The sequence below is a fragment of the Chelonoidis abingdonii genome, chromosome 2 (genome assembly GCF_003597395.2).
Source record: "Chelonoidis abingdonii isolate Lonesome George chromosome 2, CheloAbing_2.0, whole genome shotgun sequence".
Classification (NCBI taxonomy): domain Eukaryota; kingdom Metazoa; phylum Chordata; order Testudines; family Testudinidae; genus Chelonoidis; species Chelonoidis abingdonii.
The window spans coordinates 243605083-243619391 of record NC_133770.1 but is presented as its reverse complement, the minus strand read 5'-3'; the positions used below and the strand labels follow the sequence as shown (position 1 = coordinate 243619391).

General features: G+C 40.0%; 1 protein-coding gene across 1 annotated transcript; it reads left to right on the top strand.

Annotated features, from left to right (window-relative positions):
- The first annotated feature begins 17 nt into the window (after window positions 1–17).
- Window positions 18–11567, top strand: RPL7 (ribosomal protein L7). Its single transcript, XM_032784746.2, has 7 exons — window positions 18–91; window positions 1412–1514; window positions 2188–2354; window positions 3297–3434; window positions 4248–4357; window positions 5688–5898; window positions 11510–11567. The coding sequence occupies exons 1-6, from the start codon at window positions 42–44 to the stop codon at window positions 5894–5896; spliced, it is 777 nt and encodes a 258-aa protein (XP_032640637.1). The 5' UTR covers window positions 18–41; the 3' UTR covers window positions 5897–5898; window positions 11510–11567.
- Window positions 11568–14309: the final 2742 nt, after the last annotated feature.

Genomic DNA, 14309 nt, shown 5'->3' with positions numbered 1-14309 from the left:
TTTCTGCTGGCCCTTCCCGGACCGGGTTCTTTAAGTGTGTGATGCGCATGCGCGCGCTCTCTTTTCCGGTGGGGATCATGGCGGGCGTAGAGTAAGTGCAGCTTCTTCCCCGGGAAAATCCGTTTCCATCCGCGGCGTGGCGGCCTCTATCCCCCGCCGGCTCCCCGAGCCCGACCGCCGGTGCTCTGCCTCGCCGCTGCCGCTCGTATGGACTCACCTCAGGCCTTCCCCAGCGGGCCAGACCTGAATGTGGCCGGGGCGGCAGGGGGGTTGGTTCTCCTTGTCTGGCGCGCGCAGGACTTGATGGAGAGTCTCTTGGGTGCGGCGGCCTGACCGCGTGGGGCCCTTGTACTTGAGGAGGAAGGGTCTTCGGGAGCGGGGCAGGGGGAGAGATGTCGCGGTTCAGGAACCATCATGATGGGATGGGCCAACAGCGTGTACAGTCTCCCCAGGCCGTGTCCCATAGGCAGGTGTCCCTGTGGCAGCAGTCGCTCCTCTCTTTTCTTGCCGTGTTAATGTGCTGTATGAAGCATTATTTAGGGCTAGGTGCTGCCTTTATATGCGTGGGAGTTGTGCCCATGTATCCGAGGGCACTTTAGCGTTAAATGTATGATTCATTACAAACTGATGTTACTCTTCTAACACTACAAGTGACTTCTTAGAAGGTCTTTCGGACAAACTCCCACAAAACTTAACAAAGTTGAATTACAAGCCTTAGTGGTAATGACCTTAGACTGCCTTCATAATGAAGTATCATCAAATTTAATTGGTATTCAAGCTATAGCCAGGGATTGCTACAGCCACCATTGCAGCTGTTTGTCAGCAGTTCTTGGACTGTCCCTGTACTGACTTGTATTCAGAGCTAGATATAAGATCCATTTTTTGAGAGCGTTTGCCTCAATTTTAAGCCAGTGATAGTTTTTAAGTAGAATGAAAAAACAAAACTTTTTAGACTCCCAAATGGTGTCTAAAAGGAAAGTGTTGGATGATGGTCTTTCAAATTGCTTGTTGCTTTTAATTTGTAAGTATTCAGATAAGTGGTTGTTTTATAAACACCTAGAAGGATCAATAAAGGGCAGTTACCTTGTGGTGAGATATAGCTATTTAGCTGCGTACAGCAGTACAAGTTTCCTTATCTGTGGATGAAAGAGGCTATAAGTAAATATTATAATATACAGGAGTTCAGGCCTGAGTAAGGCCCTAAACAATTGAAGATACAGGGAGGCAAAATGTAATTATAAACTGATCCAGGATGCTGAGGCCTGCACTTTTGTTTCCATGTTTGATTTATGTATATCAAAGCTGCTTATAATCATTCTTAGTTCAGCTAAATTTGCAGATACACCTTTCATTATTTGCCATGTGAAAGTGATCTATAAATAGACCCTCAAGTCTTTTTTTTATAATTTAGAGGAAAGAAGGTGCCATCTGTTCCAGAAAGCCTTTTAAAAAAGCGAAAGGCTTTTGCTGATATAAAGGCCAAGCGTCTGAAGAGACTAGTGATTAAAAAGAAGGTAAATATTTTAATAAACTTACTTGTTTGAATTTAATTATACAGTAAAGGCAGTCTTAATACATAGAGATGGAAATAGAATTTATTAGATCTTAAATCTGATATATAGACAGCTGTTTTGTTAATAAGACATTTTGCAGGGTATTTTACCAATTTATTCACGGAAGATTGATCAAGACAGAACACAGTCTGAATACTGTAAGTTACTCAAGACACACTACCCTTCAGAAAGAAAAGTAATATTTGGGAGAGTAATCTTAGAGGCACTATTAGGATTTGAAGTTGAGTTTAATGTTCATTGGTATATGGCAGGAAGATAGCCTCTTCAGTAAGAAATTGCATATTGGTGCACTATGACATAGCTGTTAAAGGCCTTTTAAAGGTCCAAAATGTCACTAGTATTACTCTAAATACTAGGTAAGGGAAACAAACTGATCTGCTTCTCTTAACTAAGTCCAAAGTGTTATAATAAATAATTGTTATATGCACAGGAGATGCTACAGCACTTTAAAGCTAAAGTTGATTTTTTTCTGCTTTCATATGTTAGGGTGGTATCTGTTATACACATTTTGTAAAGCTTATTGATCTCTTGGAATGATACTATTGAGCTGTTGTAGGTTAATATGCTTATGAACATAGTGTACTTTTGAATGACATTTTATCCCTAATTTCAGCTTCGTAAAGCGCAAAGAAAACTCATCTATGCAAGAGCTCAGGCCTATCACAAGGAGTACAGGCAAATGTATAGACGTGAGATTCGTATGGCCCGAATGGCACGCAAAGCTGGCAATTACTATGTACCTGCTGAACCAAAACTGGCCTTTGTGATCAGGATCAGAGGGTAAGATATTTACCATTTTTGACTATGGTTAAAATTCATGAGGAATAGATTCATTTTGTTAAGATGTATGGGGGAAATTTAGCCTTCCCATATTTGATAGAGCAGCACTATAGAATGTTTAAAAGTTCATATAATTTGTAATAAAAGCCTTCCACTAGAAGGTCTAGGTAGGTGTGGATTGACAGTACCAGCAGAGGACTTGTTCGGTCAGTCTAGTTCCATCAGCATACTGGGAATGAAGCTCATGTTTTAGCATTGTCAGTAAAAGAGGCAAAGTAGCAACTGCATGGAGAGTGAATTATCCTCATTTACATTTCATCTTGGAGTGATGATAAAATAGTAGGTTTGTCTATCAATTCAAACTGTTCTCATGCTTGTTCTTCTATTATACATCTGCAACATTGCAAAAATTAGTATTTGTTACTTTTATAACGTAAACTGGATAATATGAATAAGTCTGCAGACCATTATTAATGAGGCACCATAGAAATCTCCCCACAGGTTTCCAAATAGCTTGTTTAAAGGTGTACTAGGAGAGAGAAATCAACTAGTGATCCAGGAAAATGACTGTTTAAAGAAGGATGTACCTTCAGCTCATTGAAGTTGAACTATATTCCTGGTTGTTTTCTGGTGGGGGCATTGAATTGTGAATCGAGTATCACCTTCCTGCTTTGCTTTTGCTCAAGAGTCGGTCAGACTAAGCTCTTGTTAGCTTGTTGAAGAGAGACTCCAGATTAAAAGTAGTAGATCTGCTTTGAGTGACAGTTTCAGAGAATGAAAATAGAAATGGTAAAACATAATACAGTTCACTACAATGGTTACTTTGAATTATTGGTAAGCGTATGGTAGATTAGTGAATAAAGCCACATAGCCATGTAGATCAAATTATTTGAATATTACAGACAAATGTAAATCTAAGCATATCACTTCTGCACTTTGCAGTATCAATGGAGTTAGCCCAAAGGTCCGTAAGGTATTGCAGCTCCTTCGCCTGCGTCAGATTTTCAATGGCACATTTGTAAAACTCAATAAGGCTTCAATTAACATGCTGCGGATTGTTGAACCCTACATTGCCTGGGGGTAAGTAAAGTTTTCAATTTAACTTTATCAAGTGAATTTGAAAAGTAAAATACAGAATGTATTGCTCAACACTGAAATAAGTAGCAGAAAAAGAAAACACAAGATCTGGTCTGACTCTCAGTCATGAATTCCCATTGGTGCAACATGAAGTGTTTTGTGTTCATTGTGTTGCACTGGATTGTTACCCTTGGAATGCTAAATTCCCTCTAAGCCGCATGGCCACACAACTGCCTATTCAGTGTTGCGCTGGTGCTCAGGACTGCGGCAGCGAGAGATACCTCTTCCCAAACCCTGGACCTGCCACAACAGCGGGACAGGCGCCCTGACCCAGCCCAACTGGGACCTGCCGCAGCTAGGGGACAGGCACCCCGGAGCTGCTGTGGCTGGAGGAGAGGCACTTTCCCACCCAGCCCAGGGGTCCTCTCTCCTCAGGTAGTCCCACTGCACCCCAAACCCCGCAGCCCCACCCCAGAGCCTGTACCCCCAGTCAGAGTCCTCCCCCCACACACACCCACTGCACCTCAACCCTTGGTCCCAGCCCTGAGCTCCCTCCCACACTCCAAACCCCTTGGCCCCACCCCGCCACATGAATTTTGATATATGCACCAATATGGAGGTGATGTGTCACACATCACCTCTATATTGGTGCACATAACAAAATACTTTCTGCACACGGGTGGGAAAAATTAGAGGAAACACTGTTGGTATGTGCATTGTCCTCATACTAAGCTCAAATAATTTAATATAGAACTTCATTTTTTGGCATTATTGAATGAGAATCCCAATCACTTCTACCTCACTTCTGTATTTCAGTTACCCAAATCTGAAATCTGTGCATGAACTGATCTACAAGCGTGGTTACGGCAAGATCAACAGGCAGCGCATTGCTCTAACTGACAATTCTCTGATTCAGCGGTGTCTTGGTAAATACAACTTAATTTTTTAGCAATAATTTTGGCTTAAGATTATCTGATTTAGCTAAAAATATGAGTTTAAAAATTCTGAACACTACCTCTATCACTAAAATTACATTTCAGTATGACAGTAAATCACTGTCTTGGCAACTTGATGCAAAGCAGGAATGAAAGTATTAGCTTTTCCTATTGGAAATCAAAACTTTCAAAAATGTAAGATAAATTAAAGTTGAACTAACTTTTATAATTTGACTAGGGTATTCAACTATAAACGTTGTCTCAGCTTGATTTGCATTGATTTCTAATGGAAAAACAGATAGGTCAAGCAGGAGTCTTTTAAGAATGAAAATATCAGCGAGACATTGAGTGGAAATACTGAAACAATGTCAAGTATGTCTAAACTGTTTTGAAATAATTTGCTAACTAAATATGCAGTAATCAATATCTTGTATCTAGTCAGATTAAGATTTTGGGATATTTAATGTTGTGGTGCAGGAAGTTAATTTCCACATTCCATGTTACTGAATGTTGGTGAAACCTCATCCTCCCCATTCATCTGGAATTAATGGCAAAATAGTTTTTCTATTCAGAATTCAAATTGTTCTTGTTTGTTTTTCATTTATTTACCTGAGTCACTAAAAATAGCAGTATATGTTCTACTTTTATAATTTGCTGAGGTCTGAAAGTCCATTATTCTTTACATTACAATTCTAAGAATTGGGTTTTCACAACACGAAACACTCAATTGCTGCATTGTATTACCAGATGCTCTTGGAGAATGTGAATTGATGTTCAAAGACTGCATTAAATATAGAAATGCCATTGTTTCATTGTTCACTAAATCCTTGCAACAGTTTGTGTGAGATTTAAAAAAAGATGAATTTGTTAGGTGCAAGTGTGTAATCAGTGTTGATTTAACTTAATTTTTCTTAAAAGACTACTATGAAACAATGTTTACCAAAATTTCATTAGATTATCATGGTTTTCTTTTCCCTGACCTTGCTGGCTAGTATTATTATATAAACAAACTTTCTGTAGTGTTTTGCTGTCTTTTTTCATATGTAAAGGGGGAAGCAAACCATTTGTTTCTGATTAGCAATAGTAACAGCCTTGAGGGGAAAAATAGTACACAACTTGTTTTGAAACATTAAAGCAGAGCATGCTGATTTGTGGACTTTGACTTGATCTCAAGCAAACAACTTGAGATAGCATTGGTTACTAGTGAACATAACACTTGAGACAAATTTTTAATTGTGGATAGTGTTTTGTAGGTAATCATGTCACAGGCCATGGGTTTTAGTCTGATAGTCCTGTATAATTACTGTTTCCTGGATTTCAGAGAAATATGGCATCATCTGCATGGAAGATGTGATCCATGAGATCTATACTGTTGGCAAGAACTTCAAAGTAGTGAACAACTTTCTATGGCCCTTCAAGTTATCTTCTCCTCGAGGTGGAATGAAAAAGAAAACTATCCACTTTGTGGAAGGTGGAGATGCTGGCAACAGGGAAGATCAGATTAACAGGCTCATAAGGAGAATGAACTAATGGTAAGATGCTTAATGTCACAGGGAAAATGTACCTTAAAATTAACACCTCCTTAATTTTACGTTAATTATGCAGTAAAGGACGTGGTCCAGTGGATGTGGAAGGAAAAGTTGCTTGATTTTAAGGGGGGTATATAATTGATGTATATTATTTGTTTGGATCAAACTGTTAGAGGGTGAAGCCTTTGAACTAGTGTGTCTAATATTTAATCATTAACTTATTTTTAATGTTAAAATTGTCTCAGAGGTTATAAAAAATACATGTACAGAAATTGTGTGGAGCTTGATCATAGTTGCTATATATTTTTCCCCAGCAGTTTACTACTAACTCGCTAAACAAATAATTTACATATTTTTAACCATGCTTGGGATTTGTAATGGAAACGACTGCCCTTACTGGCATTAAAGGATCAAAAGTAATAGTCATTCCCAGAAAGCTTCTTGCTTTTGGTGTTAGCCATCAGTTAACTTCATCTGGCCACAAGGGTTTGTTCTTGTAACCACTAATCTAGGTACAAGTGGTCTCTTTGAATTTGGCTCTTGGCCTTGCAAAGTCAGATGTGCTTATAGAAATGGCAGGGGAAGGTATGGACTATAAAAGCACTTCTAAACTTTTAATTGTGTGTGTATCTTAAGAGCACATCTCTGTTCCCTATATTGGCCAAAGTAATAGACTGTTTCAGAAAAAACATGCAAAAGGAAACCATAAAGCAAAAAGTTAGTATGGATTATTGACATGGTCAGAGAGCTTGAGGACTACCCAATTCCTAGTCTAGAGGCTGATAAGAAAAAGGTCAGCCCACCAATGTGCTCCATGGACAATGGTACGATGCATTTTATTAACCCACATATGTTGGGCTTTCTGATGGTGCTATTCATGGACCGTGCTTGGCACTAGAGCTCGTCAGGAACTTTGACAATGTTTTTGTTGGAACATGCCACTTTGGCAAAACTGAACTGTTTAGTGGGAAAGGATCTGTTTTGACAAGTTTTCAGCTCAGATTTTTAAAAATTTCAAAATTGTCAAAACATTTCATTATGACATCTGAATTGAAAAATTCTGGGCTTCTGGTTCAAAATGACTGTTTCGAAATTTAAAAAAAAAATTCAAAATTACTGAAACTTTCAGTTGACCTAAACTGGAATCTTCTTGGATTTGGGGTTTGTGAAAATTTGAGATTGACTTTGTCCCCATTTGGAACAGGAAATTGTTCAGAATAATTTTTGCAGGATGGGAAAACAGTTTCCACTTGGCTGTCCTTGGGACCTCTGTCATATCAGCCTTTCATGACAGTCTGATGCTCAGGGGAGAATTCTGACCACATACGCAGAACTCATGTCCTCCACAGATTTTTGTTCCTCTACAGAATATAGGGGGCACTGTGGTTACACCTTTTGCCCATTAGGGACTGCTGAGGCACCAGAAGAGAGGGCAGCAGCCAGTGGAGAGGGAGGGGGAGAAGCTTAGTTCCTCACAGTGGGGCCAGATGAGGAGGCATGGGATGGACAAAATAGGGGCCCCTGTGGTAGGGAGTGTCACAGACGGGTTCAGAAAGGCTCATGGAGGGGACAGACTGGAGTGTGAGCTCAGGAGCTAGTGGGATAACAGCATTGAACCAGGCCCCATGGGGCAGATGTGCCTGACTAAATGGGAGAGGCTAGAGGTCAGCCAGGGTCTGCATGGGGGAGGCTCCCTACTTCTCCCATCCACACCCAACAGCCCACCAGGTTCACTCCCACGCTCCTTCCCAGCAATTGCTTCCCTGTCCCTCGCCTCCTCGGTTACCGCTGACTCCCTCCCGAAGTTTTTGTGCTGCTTGTGAGGGGTGCTGGAAATACATTTCTGTATTGTAATTAGATTCCTTACTAGGCATATTACTTGTGTAAAACATTTCCTGAATCTTTTTTTTGTCTGTATTGTTACAGACCTACTTGCTGACAAGTATTTTGAAATAAATTACTAAAATAATTGAAACTGGCATGATTATATTGTTGTTTTGACAAAGAAAATATGCAGAATTTTAAAATATTGTGGGCAGAAAAGATTGCATAAATCAGTCTGCCCTCCCTGCTGTGAGCATAAGAAGGGTTCTGCTACTTCAATCCCCCGCCCTTTTCATTTTCAGAGTTCTCTATCCTCTGGCACGTTTTTCAGTTCTAGTACCTTCTGTTGCTGTTTGTAGCTGTCCTAAGCAGCAGTGGACTGAAACTGACTTGGTTCTTGTCAGCTAACTGTTGCCCACAGGGTTCTGAATAGCAATTAGTCGTATCAGTTTTCTTCTGTTGTGTGACCAAAGTCTGAATGGTAGCTGCAGAGATGCACTGGAGCTGTTTTGTGCTGCATGGACAGAGCAGAATAGACTGGATACAAAGACTTACTGGGCCATTTTAGCAATATGGTGTCACAAAGCACTGCTTTAAAGAAGAATAAAGGAAATATGTACTCCCATGCCTTTAGAGAAATTATACATTAGTAAGGCTACGATTTAGTTATAGGGACCAAATTCATGGTTCATTTTGGTCAATTTCATGGTCATAGGATTTTTAAAATAGTAAGTTTCATGATTTCAGCTATTTAAATCTGAAATTTCGCAGTGTTTGTAATTGTAAGAGTCCTGACCCAAAAAGGAGTTGTGGAGGAGGTTACAAGGTTATGGTAGAGGGAGAGGGGCGTTGCTGTACTGTTACTTCTGAACGGCTGCTGCTGCCTTCAAAGCTGGGCAGCTGGAGAGTGGTGGCTGCTGGCCAGGAGCCCAGTTCTGAAGGCAGAGCCACTGCCAGCTGCAGTGCAGAAGTAAGGATGGCATGATACGGTATTAAAACCCTTCTGTGCTGCTACTGGTGGGTTGCTGCCTTCAGAGCTGGGTGCCTGCTGGCCTCCTAGCAATGAAGGCAGCGCAGAAGTAAGTGTGGCAATACCGCAACCTCCCTAAAATAACTTTGTGACCTACCCCACAACTTCCTTTTGGAAGGACCCCGAATTTGAGAAACACTGGTCTCCTCCCATGAAATCTGTATAGTACAGGGTAAAAGCACACAACATACCAAATTTCATGGGCGGAGACAGATTTCACGGTCTGTGATGTGTTTTTCATGGCTGTGAATTTGATAGGGCCCTAGTTATGGGCATTTTTAGTAAAAGTGATGGACAGGTCATGGGCAATAAACAAAAATCCACTGCCTGTGACCTGTCCGTGACTTATACTGTAAATATCCCTGACTAAATCCTGGGGGCGGGCGTGAAAAATCACAGAATTCTTGACTTCTGTGACAGACACGAAGCCCTATTTATGCCTTTTTTAAAAACCCAGACACCTAAATTAGATTAAACAAGTGCTTGACATCACTGAATTTACTATACTACACTACAAAATAGCAAGCCTTCAGATTGCTTGCTCATTAGAGATTATGAACACCTAAATGCTTTTCTGTGCCCTTGGAGGAGAGGCCTTAATTTTAAAAGGTGAACTTATGGCTGTGAAGATACCTTCCCAATGTCAACAATTCAAATAAAGTAATTGAGATAATGTTTCAATTGACCCAAACCGCTTTTTGGCTTGTTTTGCTCTTTCCAGTAGTCGCTTGGGGTTGTCTGGAGATGGGGAGTGTTTTCCTCCCTTTTGGTGAATGGGCTGCCTTCTCTGAAACTACCTTCTCATAGCAGTACAGGGGGGTTGTGATAAGCTCTGAAATTGCCCTTACCACTTGCTGGTTATCTATGTGCTTTAAAAGCTTGTTCTGTAGTTGGCTAGTCACATGGTGCTGGTTTCTCGGTCCACCTGCTAAATTGCAAGTAGGCAATTTAAAATGTTAAATATTTCCTAAGTAAGCAGTTGGTATTCCTAGGAATAGATGATTGGCTGGTGAGGAGAGGGGAAGTAGACCATTCTTTGAAATCTTTGGGAGCTCTTCTGAATAAGACTTGGAAGTTGGGATAAAATCATTGTATTGCTATTATGCTAGTCTAGAGATCACAAGTTTTGTAGAAGTTTGTTTATTTGGTTCTGACGGGGTAACTTTCAGGGTGGTTAATGGCGCAGTGCTTTTAACATCTTGCCTGGAAATTTAACAAATGTGATGAAAACACACTTCTAAAATTCTAGTAAATAAATCTTCAATCATTCAAAATTGAGCAAAACTGCCTGTGTTAGATGTCTACAAACTGGATGGCAGTTCCCTCTTGTCTAAATAAATTGCTGTTTTTTTCAGTTGTATCCCAACAGCTTTAAGACCACACATTGTTCTATAGCCTATATCAGTATGCAGTCCGCACTCCTTCCATCAATGAACTTTGCTTTTAAGTTTACCCAGCATGAGGGAACATCATTGTGGCCTAAGCTTCCAGGAGCTTCGTGTGGGAAGGAAGTTTAAGCCCTACTTTTTCCTTTCTTCCCCTGACTGTGGTTAAGCTGCCTCTGTGCTCACATATACAGATGGCTCAAAGTGAAATGGTGCTTGTCATGATTTTGATTGGTGTTCCACCTCAAGATCATTCCTTGTCACTAGCTGGGTTCGGTTTCAGTCCATTCTAGACTAGTTCTACAGGTCAGTACAAACTGCTGTGTCACTTCCATTTCCTTTTAATCACACTTCCTTGTTCTTATGCCCTTGCCATGTTATATCTGGGTTGCAGGTATCAGCAAAGCTATAGACCCCTTCCATTGGTCTATAGCTCTTGTAAACACTTTCTCCCCTTTGTTTCCATTCCCCTGCATTTTCTTTCCTGCAGAAAATCCCAGTTACTTTACTACTATCTACTGAAGTTGTTTACAAATTCTCTTTAAATATATGAACAATGAGTAACTCTTTGGAAAGACTATTCAGTTTTCTCATTCATTACAAAACTTTGAGGGGGCAGAGAATTGTCTGCTAGTAATGTAGTGAAAACTAGGCCCCAGGTTAATAAGGAATAGTGTTCATTTGAGCTAATGCCCATGTAAGCAAATGTCTTCTAAAGGGTTGTATGCCTGAAGGTGAATTTACATACCTGTGAGGGTATGATTATTCCCCTCTGCCCCTTTGCCTACATTAGGGAGATTTACTAAATATTTCCTACTGTTAGCATTGTCTCACCTTGAGCAGTGTTTGTGTTGGGAGACCCAGTGCAGCTGAGCGTTTAACACAAAGCTGAAATTAGTGCCTTTAAGCCTTCGCTTAAAATTCCCTTCTTTAGATGCAAGACTGATAATTTTAACATAGGTGGAGCTGAATTGAAGTGCATTTTTATGCAAGTTTAGCATCAACATTAACAGCAGGGACTGTGACTTGATTGTGTTCTGCCTTAAATACTAGCTTTCCTCTTCATTCAAGGTAGACTTGCTTCTTTCCTCACACTGATGTTCTTATATTAGGAGACATAACGTTCTAAACCTGCAGCTAGAAGACAGTGCTTTATTGCAAATAAGAAATGTGGGTATTGAGGTTGGAGCTGTTTGACTTGCATAGGTTTCTAGTAAAGTCAAATTGAATAGTTAGCGCCTATGGGTCTTTTCAGTGTGGTTGAAAGTTATATATATAGTAATAGCAGCTGTGATAAACTGATAGTTCTACATGATGGTAACATAGACATTAAGAAAGTTAAATATTGTTAATGTTAATTTGTCTTCTCTTTCAGGTGCCCATCAGTGGACTTTCCTGCTGTGGTCTGTTAATAAAAAAATTTCTGTGCATAACAGTCTCAAGTTATTTTGCCTGGGGATTTTTCTATAGTATTCCTGCATAGTTACATTGTCTAGAAGTGGGTTTTAATAGAGTACTCTCAAAGCTTCATAATTAAGATTCAGTAGTAGAAAATTATAATACTACTTCCTTTTTATTTTACTTCACACTTATTCTTCCTCTCCTCAAATATGAAGTTACCTCCAGGCTAAGCCAGTCCCACCCTCTTCTGAATTTCAACTGTAGCAGAGAAGAGGTATAGAGTGGCGCTTTTTTTTTTGGAGGTGGCGGGTGATGGGTAAAGGTCTTGTTTCTATTCACTGATTAAGGCCCTAGGAGGGCTGCAGAATCAAAGCTTAGTTTACTACAACATACATCTGGCAAACCAGTAATTTTCCACCACCCTTTTCCCAAATTCCTTTCTGTACTTCCCCCATGCCAATTAGGCAAGACTCTGCAGACTTGTGAAGGGGCACAGAAGAGTCCAGGCTCCTTACATCTGAAACAACAAAAAATTAAGGTTCTCAGCACCCCACCACCCTTAAACAAGTTTAGACTAAGACACATGAAAGTTTTCAGTATATGTGAGAAACTAATTTTCTATTAAAACATGTTTGTTAACCAGCTCTGCTCCTGACAGTCAGTTACATGAGAGCGCTGAAATAAAGGGGCACAAATAGGTTAGTTGTCAGTATACTTTTCAAACTTGCTGTGGCCTAAAGATAGGATGTGCTGTGACCAACATCCAAAATGAAGGACAAATTATTCATCCAGGAAACTTCAGAGTACAGGATTCATTCCTTTTGTGTAAATACCTCTTTATATAACCTCAGTTTCATGATTCTTGTGATGCAAGTATTTTTCAACAATAAGATACCAGATTTGTATTCCTGTCTCTGCTGTTGAACCATGATAGTGGCAAGGAACCATTCAGAGTCATTTTACTCATCTGTGTAATGGGTTAAATATCTACAGTTGTGAAAGTCTCAGCTAATGAATAACACAAATGTATGGAAGTGCATATTTATAACACAATCAAATAACTACATAATTTGTCTAAGAAAATTACTGTTCTTCCATGGCTAGAGACATAGCCCCACAGACAAGAAATTTCCAGCGTTTCAGTGGCTGCCTTCAAAAATGGCATGATAGATGTGTTATAGAAGCCCCTCCTGGTTCCATTGGTATGGTTTTATTTAATTTTGCACTTAGAACACACATTCAGCCATGTTACATGTGAAGCATACAGAATATTCTTCCCATAATTACAGTGCTGCTATACATGAGATTTCTGCAAATTTACAATTAATTCAATCTCTAACAAACTTACGTTAAAATGGATCCTTTAAAAATGTTGCACTCAATGTCAAACATTTGCTTTCCCTCCAGTGATGATAATGAATAATTCACATGCTTCAAACTTCTACTATGGTTAAAGCTCACTGAACTCTTGCACATGTACTAAATTTGAAGAACTTATTTTAGGATTCATGGTCATTTTTCCCCATTCTTTAAAACTAACAGGTTCTTCAGGTGCTTGCAAATAATGTTCAACTACAGAGAATCTCACAAAAACTGCCCTTTTTCAAAAATCACTGCTTTCTCCTGTTCTCCAGGGGAGTGAAGTCATAACTGGCCTTGTTACGTGTCCATTTCTCCTACTGTTCCAATAGGATTGAGGCCACAGGCTGCTTTTAATTATAGCTGCTAACTGTATAATAGAAAAAATGGGTGGTGGCCAATGTGAAATAGGACACCCTAATTTAAGTTTGCACATACCACTTAGCCCAGGTCTACACTAGCAAGGGGATTGACCTAAGATACACAAGAAGTTGGCATATCTTAGGTCAACTTATCTGGCTGTGAGGACAGCAGCAAGTCGACTGCTGCTGGTCCCCTGTCGACTCTACTTCTGCCTCTGGTGAGCTGAAGTTCGGAGTCGACGGAGTGTGATCAGGGATTGATTTTATTGTGTCTACACAATAGACCAGGTAGTGAAGACCTGCCCAAAGATTGGGGAAATGTAAACAACAGGACAGGTCAGAGTGATCTGAATCATTTTGTAAGCTGGGAGTGATGGAACTGTATGTTTGTCTGGCTAGTTAAAATATGTATCTCAGAATAAAACATGCAGATCATGCTTGCAGGATGGGGGTCCCTATCCTGATAAGAAGTGACTAGAAAAAAAGACTTCAGGCTCGGCATAATCAGCTGAGCTCCCAGGACAATGCTATGGCCAAAAGGGCTAATGTGATCCTTGGATGTATAAATGGGACTCGAGTAGGAGTAGACAAGTTACATCTGTATTTGGCACCGGTGCAACTGCTGCTGGAATACTGTATCCGGTCCTGGTGACCACAATTCAAGAAGGATGCTGATAAATAGAGGGTTCAGAGAAGAGCTAGGAGAATGTTTAAAGGGTTAGAAAACATGCTTGACAGACTCAAGAGCTCAATCCGTTTATATTAAAGAGAAATTTAAGGAGTGACTTGATCAGTCTATAAATATCTACATAGGAGGCAGAAATTTGATAAGAGGGCTCTTCCATCTAGAAGACAAAGGTATAATGCAAGATCCAATGGTTGGATGTTGAAGCTAGCCAAATTGAAATTAGAAATAAGGCATAAATTTTAAACAGCAAGGGTAATTAACACTGAACAGCTTGCCAAAGGCTGTGGTAGATTCTTTACTGGAAAATCTAAAACTAAGATTGGATGTTTTCTAAAGGCTATTGTCTAGTTCAGGGGTTTTCAACC